Source organism: Stigmatopora nigra, unplaced genomic scaffold, assembly GCF_051989575.1.
Source record: "Stigmatopora nigra isolate UIUO_SnigA unplaced genomic scaffold, RoL_Snig_1.1 HiC_scaffold_26, whole genome shotgun sequence".
Taxonomy (NCBI): Eukaryota; Metazoa; Chordata; class Actinopteri; order Syngnathiformes; family Syngnathidae; genus Stigmatopora; species Stigmatopora nigra.
The window spans coordinates 3,563-16,742 of NW_027551605.1; the positions used below are offsets into that span (position 1 = coordinate 3,563).

The 13,180-nt window shown below is 40.1% G+C and overlaps 1 protein-coding gene across 2 annotated transcripts in view; it reads left to right on the plus strand.

The window, feature by feature from the left end:
• Positions 1 to 310: 310 nt before the first annotated feature.
• Positions 311 to 13,180, plus strand: part of LOC144192384 (MAM domain-containing glycosylphosphatidylinositol anchor protein 2) — a 135,177-nt gene continuing 122,307 nt past the window's right edge. For both annotated transcript variants that reach the window (XM_077711452.1, XM_077711453.1), the window contains exon 1: positions 311 to 1,016. In XM_077711452.1, coding sequence (XP_077567578.1) covers positions 944 to 1,016 — 73 coding nt within the window. In that variant the 5' untranslated portion in view covers positions 311 to 943. The remainder of the gene's footprint in view (positions 1,017 to 13,180) is intronic.

Genomic DNA, 13,180 nt, shown 5'->3' on the forward strand with positions numbered 1-13,180 from the left:
TGAACACCTTAACCATAACCAAATCATTACCAAAACAAAACATTCTAAAATACATAGTATTTGCTTACAAACACAAAAACAGCAGTCTACATAAACACTTTATTACAATAATCCTGTTTCCAATCAAAACCCAAAACATTCAGGGTCAAGTAGATTGCGACTTGAGTACAAATACTACAAATACTCCAATAGATGATATGGGCGAGGACGGATGTGTCCATCGTCAAGAATCCAAATAGTCCCTCTCTTTCTCGCTTGCTCGCTCGCTCTCTTCCTCTCTCTCTTTCTCTTTCTCTCCGCCATCCACCCATCCCATCTTCCTCCTCCATCCTCTTCCTCCTCCCAGCCAGCCCCTAGCAGCTGCGTCTCTCCAGCCTTTCCCTGACGCCGATTCTCCCATACTGATGAGTCCGGGGAGCCGCTCACCCTCCTCCTGACGTTGCCTCCTTTCCCCCTTTATGCCGGCTTGCGCAACGACAGTGACTGAGCGAGCTGCGTAAGCGCATCATCCCCCCCGCCAGCCAGCATCCCCCCCCACGACATCCTTGCGCTCTCCTCGACACCCTTCGGAACGAGACGGAGGGGATGCGAGTGTGGCCACCGTCACTCTTTCATCGGCATCGCTACCTCCGCGTGGAATCGCCAACCGCGAGCACATCTGGTCCTTCCAGGAGGAGCTATGCCCGGCTCTGACGCACCACTGCCCACCGGCAGCCCTCCTTTTCGGCACGGTCCCTCGGACTCCCGCTCTACCTGCCCGGAGGAGCCGATGCAAGAAGAATAAGGACGGGGTGAGGGAAGGGGGGTCCACAAGCAACACTTTCAAAGCATTTTCTCTGGCTGTTGGAGGAATTGGAAGCATTTCTTGACGCGCCGATTGATCGCTTTTCTCTTTGGATCATGCAAACATTACTACTACGGTGAAGGAGAGAGAAAATAAAGGATGGATCCGGTTATGTGCGTTGTGGGGCTACTGTTGCTGCTTGTAGAGGGCATCCGTTGCCAAGGAGTGTACGGTGAGTTAGTGCCATGCATGCTCATGACCTTGCAAAAACAATATCTCATTTTGCATGATGAATGACATGCACTAACAATATACACTTGTGGTTACCCATGGATGATTCCAAACAATTAAAGTGGCCACCTTGCAGGACACTTTGTCAACATGATAGATGTGGCTATAGGATGTGACATCTTTCATCTCTTTTTGAGCAACCGGTGGTATCGGTGTAATGAAGGGCCATCATGACGGAGGATGCAAAACTCACGTGCGCTCTACGTCAAGCTGAGCTCAATGTGAAGTCATGTGTGTGTGGACGGGTTGGTACGCTCAGTCGTGTTGCCATGTGTGGAGGAATGATCCGAGTCTCTGGTGTCATTTGTTCTACGGAAACTGGAGGGCCTCATGCTGCAATCTGCACGAAGGTGTTTGGAATATGTGTTGAGAAAGCTCCACCAGGGCAATCTTCTCTTATCCATATTACAAGAAATCACCATTGTGACTGGCTTTTAAAGTCATACATTATGAGGGGAAGGTGGCCCATCAGGGTTTTGCTGTAGAGAAGCTGCTGATGGAACAGATGGAGCCGTGTTTTTTTTTTAAACTCCCCTGCGCTTGTGTGCCGCCGTGCTGTGCATTTTCAAAATGGTCAACCCCCCCCCCCCCCCACCACCACCACCACGTTCTCATCACTATTCCGCTCTAAATGCCGCATCTGCTCTGTATGCACCTACGAGTAGGACAGTGAGATACCACGATGCAAAAATAAAGCCCAAAGCTCACCCTTTATTCCTCATGCTTGAACACCTTCCTGGAGATAGAATTTCTAAGATTTTATGTCTTAGTCAGGTTTATCTTTGATATAAATGCTGGAATGAGGTTCAGTCATTTGCACTTTGAATTTGTACGACCTTTTTGTTTATGGGATACTACTTCTAATGTTCTTAATGCATACATGGAGTATAGGGAAAGTATTTATTGTAGTGTGTGTGTAGGTATGCATGTGCCATTGAGAGGCGGAGCCTGGGTTGGTATGTGATAAGTTTTGGTGAGTGTGTTTGTTGTGTTTTTTGAGCTTCTTTTGGAACTTGACGCAAACTGTCAGTTGGAAAAGATGCAGTTTTTAGGAAAATATGATTCTCTTTTGTTGCAAAAGTGTCATGGAAAGCACTGTTTCACAACTTCAATTAAATTTGATCACCTTAACATTTTGAATGGCCAACTATCAGTCATGCTTGCTCAATGTTGTATATTATAGGTGAAATTGCCAACAATTGCGGATTCAAAACTTTCCTGAGAGTTAAATTGGGTCCATCTCTGTTTTTTTCTTCTTTATAGTTTATGTAGAAAGTTAAAAAAACCTCCAGTAGCTTTAAGAGAACTTGACTGTGCAAAAAACCCAATCAAAATTGCACAAAACAATGAGTTTATGATTTGTTGTGAATAATGAATCACTCACCGACTCACAGCAGGCATTGACTCGTCAATTGCAACAGCGTCTTCGCTGTCCAGTGCGGTCGAAGTAGACCCAAGTGGTGTCACTTGACTTCATCTTAATTAGAGGGAAGTCATCATTCATCAGTCCATATCAATGTATAGAAGTAATGTTCAATAAGTCCCGACTGTTGCAAGTCATGTAGGCATGCCCTTAAATTTTGGCCAACCAAAATGCTTGGCTGGGTGAAATAATCCTTGACAAATGATTAATGGACTACTTTTCCCTTCTATTGTTGTTCCAAATATGCAAGCTTTTTGGATGCAGGTTATCAATATTAATCATCGCGTTAAACAAATCTCTCATTGATCCAAGGTTACCCAAACAAATCCAAATGACATATTGGCGGACTTTGGGGCCCATAAATGTAATAGCATGGCTCAAGCGATCGATATTGTATTGCCATCGCAGCATAAATAATACACAGTCCATCGGGAAAAAAAATACTGCACTAGTGTTTGCGATTAAATTCTAGGTTAATTGGCGTTGTGAATTGAATTGAGTCCCAAACAAGCTGAGATGAACGATTAAATTAACTGTCATTATGCTTATTTATCTACAGTAATTTCCTGATTTGATGTTTTATATTGAATGTCTCGCTTGGAGCCATCGTAGATTTCCAAGTGGAAGCGAGAGTGTGACTGAATACTAGTGTACTGCTACCCTTTCCGCCCCCCCCAACTGAAAGGTGTAGTTGTTAAGGAGAAGTCAAACACCAGCGAGTTAAGTGATGCTGCCAGAGTCATTAGAGCGACCTGATGTGGGCCGTCACCCCCCAAAACACTATGGCTGCAGGCCATAGAAGAACATCTGTTTCCTTGTTTTTTTTTCCTCCTCTTTTCGCATTGCACACAATCCCATCCAATCCTAGGAAACAATGCTAATATTTCACCACAACAAGCCCAAAGCACCAATGTTTGGATTGAATTGTGCTTAAATGGCGGACCCCCCATCTAAAGCAAGAGATGAAAAATGATCTGGCAAACGTTTTGTGTATTTCCACCACTTCATCTGGAGTCGTTTGCCATGATGATGTTTGTGTTGGTGTTTCGTCTACTCATCAAAGTCGCTCGACGCCAACCTCCTCCTCCTGATCGCATTTGGTCTCACGCCGCACCGCAGAGGAAAAAGTTCCGACTGCGCTCTTTCCCAAGCGCCCTCCGCTCTCTTTCCTCCATCCCTTTTTTCCCTCCCGCTCTGATTCCCGCTCGCATTGAAGTCCAAGCCATTGCTGCTTGTGTCTTTTCATGAGGCCCGGTTCAGACGCGCTGGCTTCTAAGCTATGCAAATGCATTCCGCCAGTGAAACCAAAGCCGTCTTTGTTGGTGCTTAGAGGCCTCTTCCACAGGGTCCTTTATCATTTCCTTGGATCGGGACCCTCGCATTTCCCACCGTAATGAGAGCAAGGATAACTCTATCTCTCTCTGTTGCTATCCTTATCTCCGAGCTTGTCTCTTGTAACAATCCCCGTAGAACCAAAGGACATTTCGGAGTGGGAGCACTTCATTCAGTGGCAAATGAAGGAATTCAGTCAAGCTCTGCCCTTAAAAGTAATCTCAACTCCCCCTCGAGGTGGAAGCATGCGGAGGGCACATTGGGAATAGTTTGTCACCTCGTGGGTGGCACTTCAGACAGCGGCAACTTAATCAAACCAAATGTCTGTTCTCTTTGACCCAAGTCCGTTGGGGGGAGATCACAGCTTGAGAATGTGTTATAGCCAAGGGTCGAAATTTTCCTCACTGTGTCCATTTGCTAATTCCAATTAGACTGATCAAGCTGGATCACACTGTGGTGAAGTCTTGAAATCTTTGTCTCTCATCTCTGCTTAAGGGGCTGGACAATTTAGAGTGGTCAACCAGCCCACTGGATATGTTTGTGATATGTCATTTAACAATATTTTGCTTGATAGTTTGATCATTTTGGGACATATATTTAACAAACCAGTCAGATCCCAAATTTATACAGCTTGCTATAACTTGAGGCATTAGATCTCATCTCCATTTTTTGCTCAGACAGAATAGGTTCTTCAAAGATTCTTGCAAATTACAGCAATTTTCTCTTAAAATGGCATTTAATCCTCAAGAGAACGTCTTCAATCGGATTGAAACGCCTCTTAAATGTGTCATGAATGTCTCCAATGGAACTTTCGGCTTCCAATTGGAAATGGAACATCAAGTTTTTTTTTCATACGCAATACAATTTACTTTAGATTGTTACCAGTCAAGTGTTCATGTGACTATCGACACTCAAACGTCTGCAATATACTGCGAAAGGATTCCTTTTTCCTATTGTCAATTGTACTTGTTTTGCAAGGAGTTTGGCCGTTTGGTTTTGCGTTTCTTTCCAGCTAATCTGCCGACATGTTAATTAAATTACCGCTCCCCCGCGGTTAAACCGATGCCTCTTTCATCAACCTGCCAGAAGTGCGAGGTTTATGTAATGTGTTCGCATTGCGTCGAAAGAGCTTCTGCTTGATGAACACCAAGTTTTTTTTCTTTTTCTTTTCCCCTCCTTATCCCGAGTTATCATCTTAGTGAGTGGCAGCCCTTCCAATCACAGGGAATTATACATGCTAGGAGCCATCAAAGACACGGTCGTGATGAGAGGCCTTTTTGAATATGAATGGCCGCACCCGTCTGCTGTTTTGCCGTCGCCGTCACTCAATGAGATTGTCTTTGTTAAACCAAATTGGCAGGAGACTCGTTTTCAGTGGCCAGCCGTGCTGGGAAAGTAACATAGTTTGAAAAGTAATGCCTTTGGCCCTTTTTTTTCCCGTTCGTGTCAAGCATAAAATGGCTATAATGTGAGAGGAATTGAAGAGTGACAGTATTGTGATTTCATGAGGGTCAACTGAACATTGTTTTGTACTTTTAAAGGACTCGTCTCTATTTTTCACATCAAGAAGTACTAAAATGCAGAGGTGTTTAGTTTTGTTGTTTTTGTGGCTAATAGATCATCATTTTTTATTGGGCTTAGGGAATTATTCGTTATTAATGACTTGATAACCAGATTTATTATTCCTAATTTAAGGATGTACATTTTATGAGAATTCGTTCATTTTTTGGCATAATAGTGGATTATTAATCATATTTAGACATCATACATCATTCTCAAAATTGATCTTGTTTTGGGATACACTATATACAGTTTGTTGTCTATATATTTATTCTTAATTTCTGTTTGCCGAATTGCGGAATGCCCCAAGAGGCAAAAAAATGCGGGAATATTGTATATGCTGTCCACACATTGCATCATAAATCAATTCTGACATCATTGGATGCTTCAGTCTTCTCGCCGCTACACTCATATATGCCTGATACGTTAAAATGCGCTTCAGTCTTTAATTAGTGAAGTTCAGAGCACTTGACGTGGCGGGAAATGATTTTGTGTGTTATGGCACTCGCAAGAGGCTAATGCCAGACTTCAACTATGTCACTTACGCCCACACGGGGCTACTAAGTGCTCCTTTTGTAGAGTAATGTCTGTTGTCATAGCGACAGTACGCAAACCTGCCATTGTGAGAGTCCTTCCACTATCCGAACAGCGTTCTACTCTTCATCCGCTGGGCCTCACGTGGCGGAGAAACTGTCGCCTTAGACGCACAGCGAGTGCAGAAGTGAAAGCGGTCGGCCACGAAAACAGATTAGAAAAGAAGACGTAAGGGTTGAAACGGTGGCGGAATTGGACGTCTCTTCCAAAAAAAAAAAATGACGGCACTGCTGCAAGGCGGTGGCAATAAGCTTGCTGTCTTATCTCCACAACCGAGTAGCACACATGCTTCTGCGGGATGCGGTTACCATGGCAACGGCATCTTGACTTGTCGCTGACAGTCGAAGACAATGTCTGATATGTTGTTGTTTCACCAAGGCGATAGATTTGAAACTATATTCCATTTGAACATTCTTTTTTTTTACGACATGCCCCTTTAACCATTTACATGTGTGCCTTTTTACGATGGATATAAATTCCAACTGGACATTGTTTTATGGGACAGCAAATGGATGTCTCTTTGATCTTTTTATATAGGGCATCCATAAAATCTACATGTGAATCATTTTTTATCGTCTACAGGTGTACATATTTTTAATTTTACAGTCATGGAACATTTCACTTGTATTACATTTTAATATTCAACAGTCTGTGGTGTCATTGTCAAATCTGGCCCACAGTGTAATTAATTTTGACCCTTGACATGATATCAAATAGGGATTTGTGCTTACTTGCTGTTATAAGCACTAAAACTACAAATGACAGAAACCTATGAACAAATCTCGGCTTTTGTATGACACCAAACAGCCGGTATCAATAGAAAATAACATAAAAAGGGTATGTATCATTAAATATTTGCGTTTAATTGTACATATAATTGTATATGTATATATTTGCTTATCCCAGTGAAGCTATATAGTGAAATATCTATTTTAATAGATGATAACATTAATTATCCACAGAGAATAAAGTACGCCAGCACTTTCTGCTATACAGTCAAGTATCATCAATTGTCTTTTATTGCAGTTGGCATTAAATCCTTAGCTGGTCTAAATATTCACAATTGGTCTTTTATATTAGGAGATTCTAAATCCAGATGTAGACGGCTTCTATTTCTTGCAGTTGTCTTGGTTTATGTTGTTGATAGAGCAAGATAACACCATTGCCCTTTTCAATATATCACAAATTATTGGCTGCTACTTTAAAGCTTGAAATAATAGGTGTGTATAAGCATAGGTGTTTCATTACATTTAAGGTTTTGAGGTATATATATAGTTCACAGTTTTGGCTATACAAGGTCTGGCAAAAATGTTATAGGACTGGGATTAGGGGGTTGTAGTACTGTAATAACTTACAACAAACTATATATGTATAAATTCCCATTGAAAAGGAACAGCTGCAGAAAACTGAGGTCACTTTATAAACACTAAAGGGCGATTATGAAGACTGATAGTTTGGTTCTGATGTGTATTATTTGTGGCACCTGTCACACTTGGTTGTTTTAGGTTTGTCTATGTAGAACAACGTCCCTGGATACCAGTTTTTTTTAAATATATATATGTATATATATTGAATGGTCGATGTTTTCATAGAACATGACTAGTACTTGGTATGTCCTTGGCGTGTCCCAGGGTTAACATTTTATTAGTTTCTGGTTTGGTATCTTGTAGGTTGAAGTCCTTGGTTTGTTCAGTATAGAAATTATAGTTCAAATGGATATAATTGCTTGAGTTATGATTTTGATAAAGGTCAGATTTATTTGATTAAATCTTGTGATTGTAAAGCCTCGTTGTGTAGTGTCGAGTTTGAACACCCAGAAACTGTAGTTTCTTGCCACACGAAGTGCTGCTTAAAAAATGCCAGTGACAAATGGTGCAGATTTCCTCCAGCAAGGCCTTTAAATACACTGTAAAGCGGGCTAATTTCTCACAATGTCTCCACCAGAAGGGACAAAAGGCAATAGAAATCTATATATTCCTCTTTTTCACTGGTTTGAACTGATGTAATTTTATTGAATGTCTTTCATTGTAGATGAAGATCTCAGCTTGTATTCTATAGTTTCTCTTTAGCAAAGAACCTCATGTCAAATGCAGTTAACATGAATGCAATCAATGCAATTACAATCAATCATCAAAAACTCATGATGTAACTCATAATTTACTTGAGGAAAGCGCCTACCTAGGTGTCCTGTGTTCACAGACCGCAATCAAAGGTGATCTGCGGAGAGCAACGAGGTTTTGCCAAGGCGCCACTTGCTCCTTAAACTAAGTGGCGGCTTGATTGTGTGAAATTGCAGGTCAATAGTCAATCTGCCACTGATTGTGTGGTTACTGCTTTAAGGGGGTTTATTGGAAGAACACACTTGTGTGGGCATTCCTACACAGTGACATTCTTCAGTTTGAAGTCATTAAACTCCAAATATATATCTTTTTATTAAATATTTATAACCATACATTTCAGAAGTTGGGTAAAAATATTTATGAGATTTATATGAGACTTTGTTGTCTGTCTGGATTATGCATGGTTATTTATCTCTTTGTGCTCTGTGATTGGCTAGCCACCAATTCAGGTTGTCCCCTTGCCATTTCTAAAAAAAAAAATAATGCACAGTCAGGGTAGATGAGTGCCAGTCAGTCGGTATGATCATCTATTTTTTTAACCCATTATTGGTACCGACTGTAGTTAAAATATTTCAGATATGAGTAAAAGACACTGAAACCTAGGTTTTTCTAAAGTTAATATGTGGCTTCTAAATCTACTTGGACTCCGAACACAACTCGCTCCATGATTTGCTCCAACGTAGTATTAAAGTTTCACGACATTGATAGTAAACGCCTAAATCCACACTTTGCTGACAGAACCAAAGTGGTTCAAACAAGGCTTTCCAGCAGCATCCTTAGATGCATTAATGATGTCCTCCAAAGAGGTGCAACATGGTTGATGCTTCCATATTTATATCCTAAGCCACATTCCAACACACACACACACAAATATTCATGAATTCAGCCTGCCCCGATCTGGCAGTTGTAAAATTTTGGCAGTGTCCCTTTAGCGGTTAGAAGCCTCCCGCTGTTTGGATGTATGTATGTATGTGTGTGTGTTTTCCGCCGTGGGTTGCTGGGATGCTACTGAGGTAATTGGATGTGTGACTCCCACGAAAAATCCCCTTTAGCCCTTGGGCAAGCGCTCTTTTAGTCCCAGCATGCCTCTGTGCAAAGCGCAACCCGGAGGAAGGCTTATTCTTTCAACTGCAAACATCAAACGTTCCCCGGTGTTGGGGAAAGCCCGTTAGCGCCTTGTGACACCGCCATGTGCGTTGGCCATTACCGTAGGGAAGTCAGGTCTGATCGATGCTTTCATGCCAATTGTACGTGGAAGTCCTAACTACGTCATGAGTAAGCCTCAAGACTTAAACCAAGTATTAAGTAACTGTGACAAAAATCAAGCATGTTTAGTCCCCTCTAAATTTGAGTATTACAATATTTCGAGCATATTAACAATGCCAATTCAGCTATTTGTCAAGTCAAGGTTGAAATCAATGTATTACATAACTATAATAGCTCGAAAAACACCCATTTTTAGGGCATTTTCATATTGCAAATTGTCTCGCAAACCTGATTAAATAAGTTTACGAATTCTTTTTAGAGAATGCGCCAAAACCAGATGGATAAAAAGTCCTCCACTTCTAATGAATGCATCTACGATGCGTTTGCAACATTATTTTATCATCCGATTTCAAGCTTTAGCCCAGATATCAAACTATTTTTTTCTACTGTGCATGAGAAAAATGGCCACGGGCTGACACGAGTTGAATAAGCAATTCACTTATCGGTCGACTAATGAGATCACAGATGGATTCTTTGCAGCCTCGGCACAGCTACAATTTCTTTTAATTGATTACTTCTGTCCCTTCGTTTTGCAATCAATTAGACGACTCTGTTCAGCAACTTCCAAAATAAAAATGTCCTGAATGCTCACTTAAAAGTTTGGGATAACCGCATACCATTCTAAGACTAGTATTATCTCCTTCCCTTTAAATATATCACCAAAGTAAGTGGCCCCTTACCAACATCTAAGCAACAGTTATACAAAAGAATGAAACAATACACCGTATATTTCTTGCCTTCTTCCCAGTAGACTGAATATCTAGCCTGTGTGAGCATGACACACTGTCTTTATTCAGACATTTTAAGCTCTAATTACCTTGTAACCTCTTGCTATTGCGTTTCTTAAAGCTAATTAAACGCCCGCGTGATAAAAATCGCAGAAACGGCCTATTAAAAATACTTTTCGGGAGAGATGCGTGACCATACAGTTTCATTTTTCTTCTATAAACAGCAACAATGCGAATTTGTGTCTTTTTGATAAGCCACTGGAATGAGTAGATTAGTCAAATTGTCGCTGCTAATTCGTAAGTTGATCCAGTAATAGAGCAATCAACTTAATTGCGTGAGGACTAATCAGTCACTGGCGATGTCAAACGGAGAGAATCAACACGTTCGACTCGAGTGATGCAGCGAATAAACAAGTGTTTATAATTGCCATTAATTGCCAAAGTCATCACTACGCTATTGTCACTCATTGACTGACACCACAAAAGTAATTGTCTTCTATTTACACGTTTAAGTGACCTTCTCTATTACTCTTCACAATTCCTGTTGTTTATTTATTATCATATTTTTTAAATCCGTTAATATTGTTTGATACAGATAGATCTTACGCAAAAGGATGTTATGTTCGGAATGTGCAAATCGGTCAATTTAAGATGTTCTACTAAAAAAAACTCCTAAAATAATCGGCTATTTGAGTGAAATTTATAATTGTTTTCTGATGATTGGATGAGAAAATTGTTAAACTACAACAAATTTGAGGGATGGAAATTATTTGTATAATAATCTGTCTTCTATTCTGTTATAATACTTGCATGTTATAATACTTATTACTTAAAATAATGTTTATTGATCTTAACCAGTCATTTAAACTATTCATGAAACAACATAAAATTATTACTTTTTAATTCATTATAATTTTTTTTAACATAAACTCCACATAAGAGAATTTCAACGGCGATCAATTTAAAATTCCAAACTCATTTATTGTTAAGATATTAAGTAACCATCTGCTCATGGGGGGCAGAACCCCCATTTAATCTAGCCTTGGGCGCACATTGATGGGTAGACTTGTTAAAGGCATGACGCCGCAGGTCAGCCCATCAAATTGTTTACGAGGAATGATAAAGCACATTGTTGCAGCACTACTGAATTAGTGTTATGGAACAATAATGCAAAATCGAAGCACATATGTGCAGTATACGTTAATCTAACGCAATGGAGGCAGCAAGCCTTTTTACCCTCGGTCCACTGGGACTCGACTTCCAAACCTATACGGCCTCCATTTAATCTCATCCATTATGGAAATAGAGTCTGACATACTCCCTGCACGCCAATGAAATGCATATTGCTGCTGACAATACGATAACCATGGCTGATGATGCAAAGTGCGGATAAAACTAAGAGAACTAAAGAAAGGAAAACAACCTAGAGAGTGCTTATAAATGCAAAATCGGATCTGTGGTTGTTTGAAAGATGTCTGGATTGATTTACTTTATCTTGGGTTGTATGTGACAATTCTCTTTCCTTCTCTTTGTTAGCTTGTTTTATTTTATTTCTGCCTAATCCACTTATTGTTCCATCCATCTTGACTGTATATCACAATCAAGTTTTGACCATAGTGGCTTCAGTTGTCATTGTGTCAATTCTGAATGAATTTGGTATCTTTTTTAGCATTGCTCTAATGCAGGGGTAGGGAACATATGGCTCAGGAGCCACATGTGGCTCTTTTGATGAGTGCATCTGGCTTTTTTCTAATTTGTGAGCTAAAATATGGAATCCACTGGTGACAGAACTGAGATACTACATCTAGAACTGGTTTAATCTTAATTGTTTTCGCTGTAGACTCTTCTGGAATGCATCTTCTCATTTGACTGGCAACAGCATAAGAATCTTTTAAAGAATTCTTTGTTTTTTTCCACTTTAAAGGTGGTGAAATTACTAAAAAAGATTGAAAAGGCACTCGTTTACATGTATGCATTTTGACTTTTAAATTCATAGTATGGCTCACAATGAATAACATTGGAAAATAGGACCCCTGCTCAAATGGCTTGATGACATGATTTAATGTCTACTGTATGTCATCACAACCTTTTCCATCCAACAATCCAACTTTGCCGTTCTTGTATATAATATTCTTGTTATTAAGGACATAGCCGTGGAAGTGTAATCCCTTCCTTTCATGTATGCAGGTCAGAAAGCGCTTTTTTATCAACTTGCTGGCCTTATAGTGTCTACGTTTGTGCGTGGGTACTAGAGCGCCAATAAATAAAAATACACGAGTGTCTTTAAGACTCTCCACACTTTCTCGCCACCCTTCCAGTGCACGAGGTGAGAGCAAGAAAGCCTCAGCTGTCATCATTGTTTAGATCAGTAGTGTTCACACACACGCACGCACGGACACGCACGCTTTGCCTTCCTCCCAACCTCCAGCGGCGAATTATGCAACTTGGGGGGAATAGGAAAGAGAAAAAAAAAGAAACAAGGTCAGGGAAATATCCAGTGAAGGATCAGCCAAGATAAACAGGGGGTGAAAAGAGATGGCAAGGGCCTCGTCTTCTTCCTCTTCCTCGTCTTCCTCCTCTTCCTCCTGTCACTATGGTAGTGTCTGATTCACTGGAAGGTCAGGAACCCTGCGGACTAGTGACTGTATGGTCACCTCATAACAATTTTCCAAGATGTACAAGTACTAAACATAGTATTAAGGGGTTGATGTTCTGTTTAGGTCTAGACAAAAATTGTAAAGTTGACAGTAGGATTGATTTAATACTCAGGTCACAGTTTATTTATTCATTTAAAATATATGTCGGTATTTATTCATTGCATGTTCATGCATGTTTAATAATAGTAAATACAAACGTGTGGGGATTAGTTTTATTGGGATATATTTAAATGTGCAGGATAGGTAAGCATTAATAATAGTTTGAAGTTTATTTATGATTTCTATTAATCATGCATTTGGTCAATCTGTTCATGTTAAATTAAAATATGTATTGTTTGCTATACAGTCATACATTTAGTGTCTCTAGAATGATAAATATTTTCTTAAAAAATGTTTTTATTATCTGCGTATTAATTGGTAGGGTT